Source organism: Bactrocera oleae, chromosome 5 (assembly GCF_042242935.1).
Source record: "Bactrocera oleae isolate idBacOlea1 chromosome 5, idBacOlea1, whole genome shotgun sequence".
NCBI lineage: Eukaryota > Metazoa > Arthropoda > Insecta > Diptera > Tephritidae > Bactrocera > Bactrocera oleae.
This window is the reverse complement of record NC_091539.1, coordinates 60,369,046-60,383,749: the sequence shown is the minus strand read 5'-3', so window position 1 is coordinate 60,383,749 and position 14,704 is coordinate 60,369,046. Positions and strand designations below refer to the sequence as shown.

The window sequence follows — 14,704 nt, the reverse complement described above, 5'->3', positions numbered from 1 at the left end:
ACAGATGTATGCCTGTATGTATGTGTGTGTAAGTGATTTTATTGTATTTTAGTTCCTGATTTTTGTATTGACTTTTATGCGCCACATTAGGGTAATGCAAAATTCTCTCTTTTATTTTCAATATTAGTTTTAAAATTTTTTTTTTAAATTTGTAAAAAAAATTTCAAAAATAAATTCGAAAAATGGTAAATATTGTAATTAAATAATAATGATGTATGAATTTTAAATACATTTTTTAAATTACTTCAATATTTTTTTCTCTATATTCTGTATTTTGGAAAGGAGGTGTTGAAATTTTAATAAAATCATAAAAACTATGTATGTATACCATAAATAAAAAATATCGGAATATAGTGTAAAAAATATCACTATTCATTTTTAATAACAAATGAATTATATTCTGAATTGTATAATATTGAGAAAATTTGATTTAAGACTTGAAAAAACGCTTGATTAATTGTTTTCAAATTTTGTATTCCCTTGCTCCAGTAGTAAATCTTCAGGGGACCTTCGAAAAAACCTGTCTGGAGGTGAGGAAGATTTTTCTGCTTCAAATTATATTAAATCAAGAAAACAAAGAAAATATTATTAAAATTGCCGTATACAAATAGTGATCGAAGGACTAGTAAAGTTTTGGTATTTGACGTCTTAAAAAAAAATCGTTTTTCTTTTGTGAAAAATTTTACATTTCTAAGCCACTCTGAAGTCGAAATTATTATTAAAAATCTTATTTATATATTTCAGAATAAAAAAAATAGTTTTCGATCAGTATTGTCGATATTGCCTTTCTCTGAAATAATTTGAAAAACTTTTTAAACCGCATTTTGAAATAAAACTAAAATTATATACGGAACTAAATACCTCTCGAATAAGCTTTAGTAATTTAGGGATAAAAATCAGAGAAAGTAAAGAAATCAGCTAAAAAATATTACAAAATCCATTAAAAGTGGCTCATAATCTTATTCGAAAGAGTAATTTAAGAGTTTTATTAGCTGAAGCTCTTTATACTCACTAGATACAACTTTCAGAGCAACTAAATATAATTTTCAAAATAATTTATTAAAAAATTAAAATAAATTTTCAAAAAATTGTTTTTATTTTAATTATAAGAAAATTAATTAATAATAAAAATAAATTTACAAAAAATTGTTTTTATCTTAATTCTAAATATATTTCAACCCTCACTTCCCTCTAACCCAAGCCCCAATTAAAAAAAAAAATGAAGATTCGAAAATAATTTAGATTGACTCCTTTCAGTTTCAGTTCTTAATTTTCAGCGATTTTGTATATTTTACGGTTTATCGATGAAATATGTATTCGAATTGACTTTGACTCGTTGCGCTTTGTATAACTACATTTTTAATCTCCATAAATAACATTAATTGTTTATCCACACATAGGTATATCTTTTATACCATATACATATATCTACAAACATTTATAAACTTTACGCAGTTATATTTTCATTTTAACAACTTTTAAATTTCTCTTACTATCATCTATAACGAGTTTGATATGTTTATATATTTTACTCGAAAAAAAGTTCAAATACTCGTACATAATATAGTTTTCCTCAAATATGCGACGCAACAATTTTTATTTTTTTTAGCCCACTTTAACTTGACATGCTTACTAGTCTTTAGATTTGTAGTCACATGTTTTTATTTAATTGCCGTTATTTTATAATTTTTTTTTTTTTTTTGGCTTCTACTAATTCTTTTAAATTGCCTGCTACAACCATAAATATGCTAAATACCGATGTATGCACTACCACACTTATTAATTTTTAAAAACTACAATTATGCAATAAAATAGTAATTTTGTAAAATAAAAAGTTCAATTTTTAGCCTGAAAAAAGTAAAAATAATTTTGGCTGCGAACGCACTTTGTAGAAGCCCCAGTTAGTGAAATTATACTCTATTCTCATACACATTTTTGCTTGCAACATGTTGCTACAAGCATCAGCAACATTAACAGTTGAAATAATTTTTTTCATATACTATTTTGTAAGCAATCTTAATCATTTTCTGGCCATTTTCATCCAAATATGTATTCGCAACAAGTGTACCTATGCCTCAGCAACATATTTCCAACAGCAATTGTTTCTATACACTTATTTTTTATTCTTTACACATTCATTTACTGTTATGCTTTGTATTTCAACATATTTAGAGAACATAGGTAATATTAAATTTTGTAAATGTTTCCATCAATAATCACTATGTTCCTGTATGTAGTGTAAGTAGCAACATTTATAGAAGGTTTTATACATACATATAATTTGATGTTTATAACATTATTAGCAACATGTTTTCGCGCTCTTATAGCACTCTTGCCTCACTTAATATATGTATCAAGAACTAGCCAACATTTAGATACTAAACGTATTTAGCAACATTGTTTTTCGCAACATGTAACTAGCAACATTTTCCATGCAACATGTTGGCAACAATAATATATTTTTCTGTATTTTATTTTGCTTTCTCATATCTAAGTATGTGTTATATCATATTTTTTATGCAGTGTTATAGCAACATTTGCAGCTTTCAGTATAGAAGACTGTTCAGAATCAATTAAAAGTAAAATTTGTTTTGAAAATAAATTATTAGCAACATGTTTTTGTGCTCTTGTAGTACACTGGCCTCATTTAATACAATACATCAAGAACTAGGCAACATTTAAATATCAAAGCGCTTAGCAACATTTGTTTCTCGCAATATTTTCCTAACAACATGTTATTACATTTTTCTGTATATCATTTTGCTTTCTCATATGTGACATTATTTTATGTGTCTTACAGGTTACAATTTACAACTTTCATTATAATAGACGGTTCAGAATATTTTGAAGAGAAGTTTTATTTAAAAAAAATCGTCTTCTACGAATTTAAAGGGTTTTTAGTGTCTACTTTCTGTATACATACGAATTCAATTTAACACAATTTAACCTATCTAGTATATTTTATTATTACTTGCTTATTTTAATTGTAATGAACACTTATATTTTGAAATTCGTATGAACGACTGGAATCACACTATGAATTATACTGCTGTTGTATTAAGCAGCTAATAATATAGCCGTTTTAGCTAAATCAAGTCATAAATTGTCTTATAATAATTATAAGATGTTCCCAAACATGCTTCTCATTTATTGATAAGTGGTTGGACTGCCCATATATTGCTGGTGAAAATATGTTTCCTTTGAAAATATTTAAAATAGATAATTTGAACAATATTTTTGATTAAAACTCAGCTTTCAAATATGTGAATACTATATAGCCAGTAGAATACGATTAACATAACCTCACAAAATAGCCCCAAAATGCAAATACAGCAATATTGTTCTACTTTCATTTTTCTTCAAAGCAGCTGCACTTCTTTTCCAACCGAATTCGTTATTCTAATTACATAAATTATAATCAAAGTATTTGCTACTTGTATGATTTAGAATATCGTCAATAAATAGACTTTCATTAAAGAAGAAAAGGTCTATAATAAATTTTCTGTTATCAAAAATATAGTTAACAGAAAAAGAAAGATTTTGTTATCCTAGCTGAGAAAAAAATATTTCAAAACAACATTCCGAAAGAAACAATACTAGATCTGGTATTCTAACCTAACTTTATTAATATAAAATCTATCGAAAGGACGAAGTTCCTAAATCGCTATTTGCACGACAGTCAGGTTTATCTACCCGAAAAAAAACTTGAATTTACATGTGACAGCATATTTGAAAAGGAAATATTAAGTTTGCATCATCAGCGTGACGAGCTCGCGTCGATTTAGTTATGTTCATCTGTCTCTCTGTATATACGCGAACTAGTCTTTCAATTTTTGAGTTATCGATTTGAAATTTTACACACGTCCTTTTCTCTCAAAGAAGCTGCTTATTTGTCGTTATCGCTGATATCGGACTACTATAGCATATAGCTGCCATACAAACTGACCGATCAAAATCAAATTCTTGTATGGAAAACTTTCTTATTTGACAAGATATTCATTTCACGAAATTTGGCTTGAATTATTGTCTAAGGCTATAATGCAATATTTGAAGAAATGGTTCAGATCGGATTACTATAACATATAGCTGTCATACAAACTGATCGAGCAAAATCAAGTTCTTCTTTGGAAAACTTTTTTATTTGACAAAATAAATAGAATATACAAAATAATAGAATACGAAATTTGGTATAGATTATAGTGCAAGACAGCGCTACATTCTCCGTATATATTGTTCAGAACGGATCACTATAGCATATAGCTGTCATACTTAACTGACTCATAAAAGTATAAACAATCATAAGATTTTTAATTGTTTAAGTAAAATAATATACTAAATATGTATGCGTGTCTGTTTATACCACCTTTTCTAAATAAAAAATGAAATTAAATAATAACAAACAATATTTATATAATATATTACCAAATATAATGGATTTATTTTATTCGTTTAAGTTTTGTGTTGACAAAAAGTAACCACACAGCATTAATATTATTATTCATTTAAATTAAATTTCAGTTATATTATCAATTATCATAACGCAATTAATTAGTAACTAGTTTGTCTACGAACGGCATAAAATTTTATGCGTTCGCGTACGTAAATATTTATTTAAAGAATGCCGCTTGGTTTAACTAAAAATAAAGGTAGGCATATATGTATGTATGTATGTATGCGCGTATATATGTTTGTATGTATGTAGAGCAATTCATATTAAATATTTTTTTTTGCAAATTTAACGATTTCTTTTAACTACACAAAAACAAATTATATATAGCAGATATAGCATTAAATATTTAGATATAAAAAAAAAGAAACGTAAGCAAGTGAGAAACTTAAATGGTACAAAGCAAATAAAGAATGCAAAAATTAAAAAATCTATAATAGAGATAAACAAGTAGAATACAATATTTTGTAGTGTAGAAAACATACGACAGCCAACGGCAGCGACACCAACAATTTGAAGCCTTAACAGCCAATATAACTATACACTTTTATATTAACTAATTTACTAAGACTTATTTAAGATCAGCAGCAGCAGCGATGGCGGCAGCGCGAAATTTTATAGTCTATATGCCATTTCAACTAAATTTTATTTATTACATAAAAAACTAGTAAGTTGCGGCATTACTAAATGTTATATCTAGATAACCACAATTTCCCTTTCGATTTCATCATTTCGCGGCAACGCATAATTTTTTATTCTAGCAAAATTAAATGTAGGTATGTATTTCAGTATGGTATTTTATATAAAAAAATAAAGGTTTCTCAAAAATAAACCAACTTAGCGCTAAATACTTGTAATTGTACAAAAAAAATTGTAAACATAAGCGAGTAAATAAACTAAATAAATTATTTAAGAGAAGTAGCTGAGCGTTGTGTGAGGGAGTTTGGGTTAAGTTTTCCTACCACGAACGCTTCTTGGCTCAGATAGCAAGTTGAATTTTTGAAAACAAGTAGTTCGTATTTAAAGAAATTATATATATGGTAGACCAGCAAGATAATTTTTTTAAGTAAAACCCAAATCTTTGTAGTAACCATTAGAAAAGTGAGATAAAATAACAAAAACTGAAGGGAATAATAATTTACGGGTGATCTGAGGTGGGGAAGCGCAAATGAAGTGAGAATTTTCTATAGCAAATTAGTGTGCTTTTCCGATATTAAGTTAAAAGTAAAGTAAATAAATGATTATTTTTATTCAAAAAAATTTCAGTGTGTTTGGATCACACCTAATTTCGTGAAAATTCGAAAAAAAATTTGTTGTACAAGATAAATTATTATTATATTTTTTTTTTTTAAAAAGTATTTTTTAATTTAATTTTGGTTTCTTCACTTAATGAAAAAAAAACACACACTCTGTTACAAAAGCAAACATACATTATTCCTATTTATGATTTTTACATTTTATGGTGACCAGATTTTGTTTTTTGAATTTTTTACATAAATTTTGAGGTTATGTAAAATCGGTGCATAAACAAACATTTTAGAACTTTTCATTATCTACAAATTTGCCAAAGAAGTTTTTTTTTTTAGAAGCGCAGCCCTTCCTACTTCTTTTTGAGCTCAAATAGCCAGTAAATTATTTTTCCTCTCATTTTTGTTATTTGATCTTCCTTTTTCAATGGGTTTGAAGCTGCTTTGATTTTTTTTTTCGTTTTTGTGCCATTTTTAAAGGCTGCACTGGCCGAATATAGTTGAAATTTTCGTAAAAAAAACTTAATAATTGAAAGTTAAGTTTAATTTTTACTAAAAATTACATTTGATTTGACATAATTGTACGGCAACATACAGAGAAAGTCTTGTGCAATGCTAGCATGCCAACCACCATTGAACTAATTCAATATAAACTTAGCAATTTCAAACTACTAGCGCGCCTTAGCACGCAGCTAGCGCTTGTATTTAGTTTAAAAATTAATTAGCTGTAAAGTTGTAACACTAAACTAAATTGAACAGTTAATGCGCATGCGCGTATTGCGTAATGAGGCTAAAGGCGCAAACATTGCGGTGTGTGTGTGTGTGTAGGACAGGCGAAGTGCGCATATTTCACAACAATTCACATGATATATATGTATGCATGTATATGTAGATATATATATATATATATTATATATATATATTTTTATCACTTTTAAGATTTACTTTAACCAGCAGTTTTAATATTAAGAGTAACAAAGAGCAAAAAACAGACATGCGCACTTCCGCACGCCGCTTGAACGCTTGCAACACCCACCGCTTATGCATGTTGCCTGTCTGTAAGCGGTTTTTATAGGCAAAACCAGCTGATTGCTTAGGGGGCACAGACCGCTTACAAAGCATCAACGCAATACTACATGCAACATAGAAATCGATTAAAGAAATTTCTGGCATTTCTACGCGCTCGATTGGCCTTTAGCTAACAAATAATACCCTGATCTAAACTTAAATTGTTGGCGGTGGCCGCCTTCGCCGCCACATGCATGTGATGGTGGTGGTGGTGATGATGGTGATGTGGATGTGGATGATGATGCACGCCGTTCATGTGATGGTGGAGCTGCTGCTGCTGTTGTTGTTGCTGTTGCTGATGATGACTACCCAGCAGTAGTGCTGTTGTGGTGGTGGCTGCAGTGCTGCCATTGCTGCTGCCATTCACAATGGCTGTGGCGGTCACGGTGGCAGTGGTGTTGGCAACGGCAGTGGTATTAGCATTGGTGTTGGCGATTTTACTGCTACAACACTTGGTGGCAGCAGTGCCATTATTATTGCTAATGCTTGAAGTTTTGTTGTACTTGCCGGCGGCGTCCATTGAGTGCCTGCAGCCATTGCTGGTGCCATTTGACGCCTTGCTGCCGCCACAACCGATGCAGAGTACGCAAGTCGTTTTATAGCTGGTTGCTGCTGCACTGCTAACGCCGATGCCACCGCTGCCGGTGCGATTGTGTGCTATATGCGTCGTGACATGTGTGACCGTCGCTGGCTCGGAGGCGCGTCGGCCATTACTGAGGCTGCCGCTGCCAGCTGTGCCATTGTGTTCGCCATACTTGCGTGCCGTATCGAATTTCTTGGCAATACCGTTACTGATGGGCGACTTCTTGCTGCTGCTGGCGCTGCCACCGTTCATTTGCGTTGTTGTTGCAGCGTGCGCATATGTTGCTGATTGCTGATTTGTTGCTTGTGCCTCTTTCAAATGTGTTATGGCGTGCTTTTCAAATGCCGTCGGGCTGGTGTTGCCGCCTTCTAATTGAAACTTCTTCACCAACGCCTTGACCGAGGTTGGTGAGGCTTCGGTGTTTGGGGTTTTGCGTATAACTTTCGGTGTTGTGGGTGCGTCGGGAAAGAGGCAGTGCGTTGTTGTTGTTATATACTTTTCGTGATTCGCATTGTTGTTGCTGTGATTGCTGTTGCTATTCATGCTGCTGTTGCTGTTATTGCTGCTGCTGCTATTGTTGCTGTGATTACTGTGATTGTGATTGTAGCCGCTGGGTAGCGTAAATGTGGCGACCACATTAGAAGTAGCAACACCCGTTGCCGTCGTCGTATCACCCATTTCGCTGCCGGCAATCACAATTGTGGTGGTTGCTGTAGCCGTTAGTGGCTTCTTCACAACGCTGCCAACATTAGTTGTTGACGGCGCTATTTTCTTTGTAGCCAGAAAGGTGTTCTCCTTGTTGGAATCGGAGGATGAATGACGGCGCGCAAGCACTTGCAGTTGATGTTGCCGCTGCAGCTGCTGCTGTTGTTGTTGTTGCTGGCGATAACCACCATTGTATTGTAGAGGTATGGTGGTGGCACGCACAGCAGGCACCGTCACAACGGCGGTTGTGCGCTGCGTCGTTGTTGTTGTTGCTGTTGCGTTTGCTCTAACGCCATTCGTGTATCGCGCAGCCGTGCCAGCGCCATTGGTATACGTAGCGCGTGTGCCATTATGACGCATAGTGTTGTTGCTGTAATTGCTGTTGCTGGCGCTGCGTCCATTATAGTTGCTGTAACCGTTACTGTTGCTCTTATTGTACGCTGTCTTGCCGTTAGTGATAACCGGCGGTTTGCTAGTTGCGCTCTCCTCCGCCAATTCTTCGGCATCCGATGATTCCATTTTGCTGCCATTTGTACCATTCACTTGTTGTTCTGTGTCAATACTAATATTGAGCTCGTCCTCATCGCCGTCCTCGTGTGACATTTCGTTTTCCAATTCAGCTTCATTCGCTTCTACCTCGTCCTCTTCTTCCACCTCGTCTTCATCTTCATCTACATCTTCTTCATCATCATCATCCTCCTCATCGTCTGCAGCTGCGGCTGAGTCGACTGTCGTTGATTTGGTGAGGATTTGTCTATCGATGGAGCATTCGTCTTTTAACCAAATGTGCTCGAGACATCCTGCAGCGGTCATGCGATCACTGCAAATAATTAAAAATTAACGGTGTGATTATCAATGTGCAAGCTTTTCGACTTACTTTGGCTTTATTCGCAGTGCGCGACGTATAAAATCAATAGCCGCAGCGGACACTCCGCCAAAGAGCTTGTCCGGAAATGTCAGTGCACATTGTGAAATGTTGAGGAACGTTTCCTGTTTGGTTTCGCCGCCGAAAGGCGAAAAACCGGACAGTAGCACATAGGCCAGCACGCCCACTGACCAAATGTCCGTCAATAATGAGAGCGGTTCGTATTGCAGCACCTCGGGTGCAACATAATCCGGTGTGCCGACAATCTCACGCACATTTGTGCCTTCGGCAACAACGCGTGAGATGCCAAAATCGCACAGCTTCAAACCGTCTGCAAGTTACAATAACAAAAATTAACATTAGCCTAGAACAAAGCAAGTATTTACAGTTATAGGTATACGCACCTTCAATGCGCTCACCAGTGAGCAATATATTCTGTGGCTTCAAGTCCAGATGTGCTATGGAACGTTTGTGCAGATATTGCAATGCTTTAAGTACCTCGCGCATGCAATAGCGGGCGTGTGCCTCACTGAGGCATTCCTCATTGTCTAGAAATGTCTGTAGCTCACCACCGGTTGCTCTATAAATATTCAATTACAATTATATATAAGTATCATCGATTCTAGATGTCTTTATGTATGTTTGTATGTATGTATTTCTACTCACAGTTCCAGCAGCAACGCTGTGTCAGAGCGTGACTCGTGCACGGCATTCAATTTGACAATATTGTCGGCGCCATCGCATAGCATTAGCACAGCGATTTCGTGTTTGATCTCCTTATCTGAGGATTGAGCGCGTCGGCGTCGTTTCAGAAATTTGGCAGCAAAATGTATACCGGAATTTTTATGTATAGCGCGACGCACAGCAGCGAATTTGCCTCTGTAAAAGAGAAAAGAAAATAACGGCGGAATAAGTTGGCGAGTTATAATTTTTTTTTTTAAACATATAGAACAAAATTTGATGGGACAAGTTTAGAAAGCTCCACGAATAACCTATTTAATGAACGCGCGCCGAAATGTAGGCAATCTTATTTCTGTGGACCATATTAGAAGGCATTTAGGAAGTCATAATGCTTACCAGGAGACTAGTTTTAGCTTGAAAAACTCTTCCTCTATCTACTCGGTGAGTGACTTCGACCACTTACTTTGTTGAAATCGCCAACCATTATGACTACCAGGCAGAATGTCAGAAAGAGAAATTGTCAATAACTGCCGAAGTACTGAAACACTTTTTACGTAGTAAACACAAGTAATCAGCTTAGAGCTTACGTCGAAGTCAATAGCATAAAACCTATGACCATCAATCCCACTTCGGCAGGCCTCTTTCTTTTTCTGTACCCCCTACAGCGATGCGTAGCTAGCAGAAAAAGTAGCTTCGCAGTCACTTGGGGTCATTACCTAGGGTAAGAGATGCGTCTGGAAAACTTGTGACGAAGTTGAAAAACTTATTTCTAATTCTTCAAAGCAAACTGATATCTTACTTGTGAAAAATTGTTGGTCCATCAGGTTATTGTAAAACAAAGATATGATAATATTGGCGGTTTTACAAATATATCGACTAAGCCATAGATGACGGATTCAATTTTCCAAAAAATTTTGCTATCATGGATGCTATGGATCTGGTATTGTGTTGTCTAAAAATAATTGTATTGGGTAGTAAATAACATTCGAGGAATATATCGACTACAACGACATCTAACGGAATTTCAATTGAAATCATTGCGAAATCATTTAGAAGTCAATGAAAAGCATAACATTAGGCGCACAAGAGCCTTTTATATACAATGTTTTAATTTGTTAAGGGTTTTTGTTTATATCTGGTCATAAAATATCGATTTCCTTAATTGATAATGATATTCGTTGAATATTTCCAAAGTCCAAACAGAAAACACAGCATAAAAATCAGAAAATAAAAATATATTACTCCGAGTATAAAAAAAAAAATAATTAGGGAAATTACTAAATAGTACACACAAGTTCCAAAGAACAGTTAAGCGGTTATGCAACTGATCTCCAAGTTTGACTTCTCAGGAATGAAAATACGCGTTTCGATAAACATACAAATGTCTCAATAAACATGAACATTTCCAAGCACACACTCGCAATCAGCTAGCGGACTGGGGGCACGTGACGCGTGACAGAAGTCACCAAACAACAACAGTTCAGTCCAGTTTTGGATGTCCACCCATGGGCAGACACAAAGCATTTCGCCGGACGATTTGGTCTAAATGTCAATGTTGCATTTATTAGTGGACTTAGTTACGCAGTGCAGAGCACAATAATATATTTATATATATGTATGTATGTAGGTGTGTGTGTGTGTGTGTGTGAAACACAAATTGTCGACTTTATTGAAAAGGTGCGAATAACTGACGGATATTGTTCACGTTTTGTCGCCGCGTGGACTTTTATTGCCTACAACTGTAGTTTGAAAGCTGGCATGTTATAAGTAATAAAAACAACAACAAGCGAACAATAACATTTTAGGAATGACGCATAGCAATGCGCAGCACAATTATCACGATGACGTTGGCGACAGAAACCAAAACAAAAACCAAAACGAAATAAGAGATGACGCCAAAACAAATGTGTGTGTGACGTATTGACAAACTGCGAGCAAGTCATGTCAATAATAAAAGTCAGCGCAACGGACTTGCTTCCGGCATAGACGAAAAAGCGAAGCAACTGGAGAAAGAATTTGCTATTAAATACTGGAGTAATGTTTGCAAAGCACGATGCGCTCTCATATCAACGTATATTGAGCACTTTTCAAACAGTTGTGAGAAGAATGTTGATGGTGAGATCGCGAAAAAAGATCGCCAAACCCAAGTAGATTCGTTAATATATCTGCTGAGAGAGAATTGTGTCAACATATCAACTTACTACTTTGAAAGTGTATTTTATATGCAGTAAACGTCCAACAAAAAATAAAAGAAAATGATATTCAGCCTCTTATTACAATCAAACGTATCATTCAAACTCAACAAATCAAAGCTATCATTAAAAATCATTAAATAACCCCTCTTTTGTACTTCTTTCTGGAATATCGACGTAAAAACCCTTGTGATGTTTATATTGTAGACATTTTATTTGCAGTTCAGCAGTTCTTAAAAAGTTTAGCACAAAACATTTTTGTAGCATTTCTTAACCCTGTAACTGCAACATGTGGGCCGTTAGGTCCTTTCTTCATGAGCTGCATATAATAAGGGTTATATCTACGTATATTATTTGTAAGCCTCGGAATATACCAAAGTTCAATATATTGTACAACTTGAGCGTAAATGCTAAGTCTAAAGCATGTACTTAAGGGTTAATTTAGTATTTAAATCGATAAATGGCACTAAAATTTCTCTAAAGATACCATTCAGCGTGATTTAAGCTTAAATAAAAATATTTTTGGGAAAATTTAAAAGAAACTATATATCCATATTTGAGTACAAAAATAATATGATTGACAATGACATATACATTTCATAGACCTAATTTTGGGTGAAGGTAATATGTACAAAAACATTATTTTAATAAAAGTGTTATGATTTTAATCGAAACAAGTTACTTTAAAATAAAAATTTTTGTAAAAAAAAAATTGTTTAAATCCGATTGCTAATGTTCATTTTTTATTAGGTCCGACATTTAAGTGTTAGGTGTATGGAAAAATGTTTTTGATAAAATTTACAAGGAACTTTGAACCCGTTGTTAAAAAAAAAAGGTTGGCAACACCATTTCCAAAGGACTTTAAAAACATATTTTTGCAAAAAAAATAACAAATAAAAACTAAATAAATAAAAAAAGATTATAAAAAAAAAAATTAAAAAAAAAAAAATTTGTAAAAAAATTAAAAAAAAAAATTTAAAAAAAAAGTTAAATAAAAGAAAATTTAAAATAAAAAAATAAACAAAAAAAAATAAATCCAATAGGTAACGCCATGCCCATTTTTCATTATATCGGAGATTTTAGTTTATACACATGAATATGGAAATAGTCTAAATTTCTACAAGCTGCTAATGTTTTACACAGGAATATAGGACATGCTTACACATATACGCACATATTCATATATTTGAAATACTCCTATTATATAACACAAAACAAGTTCACAGTATCGATATAGAATAACTGTTTTACTGAAGCACTCCTCAGCCAATTACGAGGGTGAATAATAACATTTTAAGAAATATATACATATGTACATATATACACACAGGTGCATTTAGAGTCAATCGCATCGGGAAATGCCACTAAATCTCTTCGAGCCTTTTAGAAGCGCTTGTTAATTTTGGAGCTACAACAACAGTAATACCCCAAACCGAAATCTAACAAGTAACCCTCGTAAATAACAACGATCACTATTTACACATAAACACGTACATACATATGTACGATACACATGGTATACATTGTACGGCGCAGCTTACGAGCCAGTTCGACGGCGAGAAAAACAACTTTGGAGCACTCAAACGGATGTGTACGTTTTGTCTGGACACGTCGTCTTAGGCGTGAGTAGCCAGCCGCCCGGTTTTAGTAGTGCTGGCGCCGACATCCCATTCATTGATGGAGCGCACTACAATTGCAACAACAGTAAAGAAGAATAGCAGAAGCAACAACAATGTGAGTTGACAGCATACTCGCTTGCGTGTCTAGAATGATGAGTAAGGCGTGCTTTGGCACTAACAACCTTAATAATGAAGGCTTCTTACAAATACAAAACACGCGCACATGCTTCGTGCAATCACACATACATATATATATATATATGCATACATACATATAGATGTCAACATTGCTGTAAACAGCAGTGAAATGTTGCAGGTTGTAGGAGCAAAGTAAGGATGCGTGTTGTTGCTACCGTAGCAGCTGTCACGCACACAAGCAACACATACATACATGCATACAAACAAACATATGTGTGTATAAGTTACATAAGCGCACATGCAGATGCTCAATTTGGTGACAATTTATGAGCAAAGGGAACGTGGCACGTAAGGCCAAGTCCATCTTATTAGTAATGCAGTTAGAATGCTTCGTGGTTCATTGGCTTCCACTCGTCAGGTTTGTATGTTTGTTTGTTTGTGTGTGTAAGATGTTCGCTGGGAGGCTGCTGATTTGTTGATTGGTCTGTTGGTTGCATTTGACGCAAATATGGCTTTGGTCACGCAACACTTTTGAAAGCATTTGTGTAAATTATGTTGCAATGGACGGATTAAAATTCTGGTTGCAGGAAATCGATGCATTAATTTAAGAATTGCATTAGTGAGAACATGCTGCAGCGGCATTGTGGTTTGTCAGGTCAGTTGGAGTAATAAAAACAAAATTACAAAAAAAAAATATTATTAAAGAAAAAATAAATAATTAAATTAAAAAATATAAACTAATAAAAAAAAAACAAATTTAATCTAAATTTAAATGCAAAAAAAAAAATTAAATTTAAATTATATAAAACAAAAGGATTAAAAATAATTTAATGAGAAATAAAAGAAAAATAAAAACAATTGTTACATTAAAAAAAAAATTAAATAATATAAAAAAAAATTAGCAAAAACAATTTAAAAAAAATAAAAATTAATAAATACATAACTAAATACAAATAATAAATAATAAATAAAAATAACAAAAAATGGTAAGAAAAAATTAAAGAATTAATAAAATATAAATATATTCAATAAGTTAAACTAGATTATTTGATTAAAAATAATAATATTTTTGGAGTAAAAAATGTAATTAAAAAATTATATACCTACAAATTTAGAAAATATATACTATTTACTGGGCTCCGCATATTCAGTACCTAGG

At 33.4% G+C, this 14,704-nt stretch overlaps 1 protein-coding gene across 1 annotated transcript in view; it reads right to left on the bottom strand.

Annotated features, from left to right (window-relative positions):
* Window positions 1-4,405: 4,405 nt before the first annotated feature.
* Drak (Death-associated protein kinase related) overlaps window positions 4,406-14,704 on the bottom strand; it is a 168,924-nt gene continuing 158,625 nt past the window's right edge. The window contains exons 2-5 of the mRNA XM_014246140.3: window positions 9,582-9,794; window positions 9,320-9,495; window positions 8,928-9,246; window positions 4,406-8,870 (exon numbers count right to left, since the gene is read on the bottom strand). Of these exons, the coding sequence (XP_014101615.2) occupies window positions 6,893-8,870; window positions 8,928-9,246; window positions 9,320-9,495; window positions 9,582-9,794 (2,686 nt within the window). The 3' untranslated portion in view covers window positions 4,406-6,892. The remainder of the gene's footprint in view (window positions 8,871-8,927; window positions 9,247-9,319; window positions 9,496-9,581; window positions 9,795-14,704) is intronic.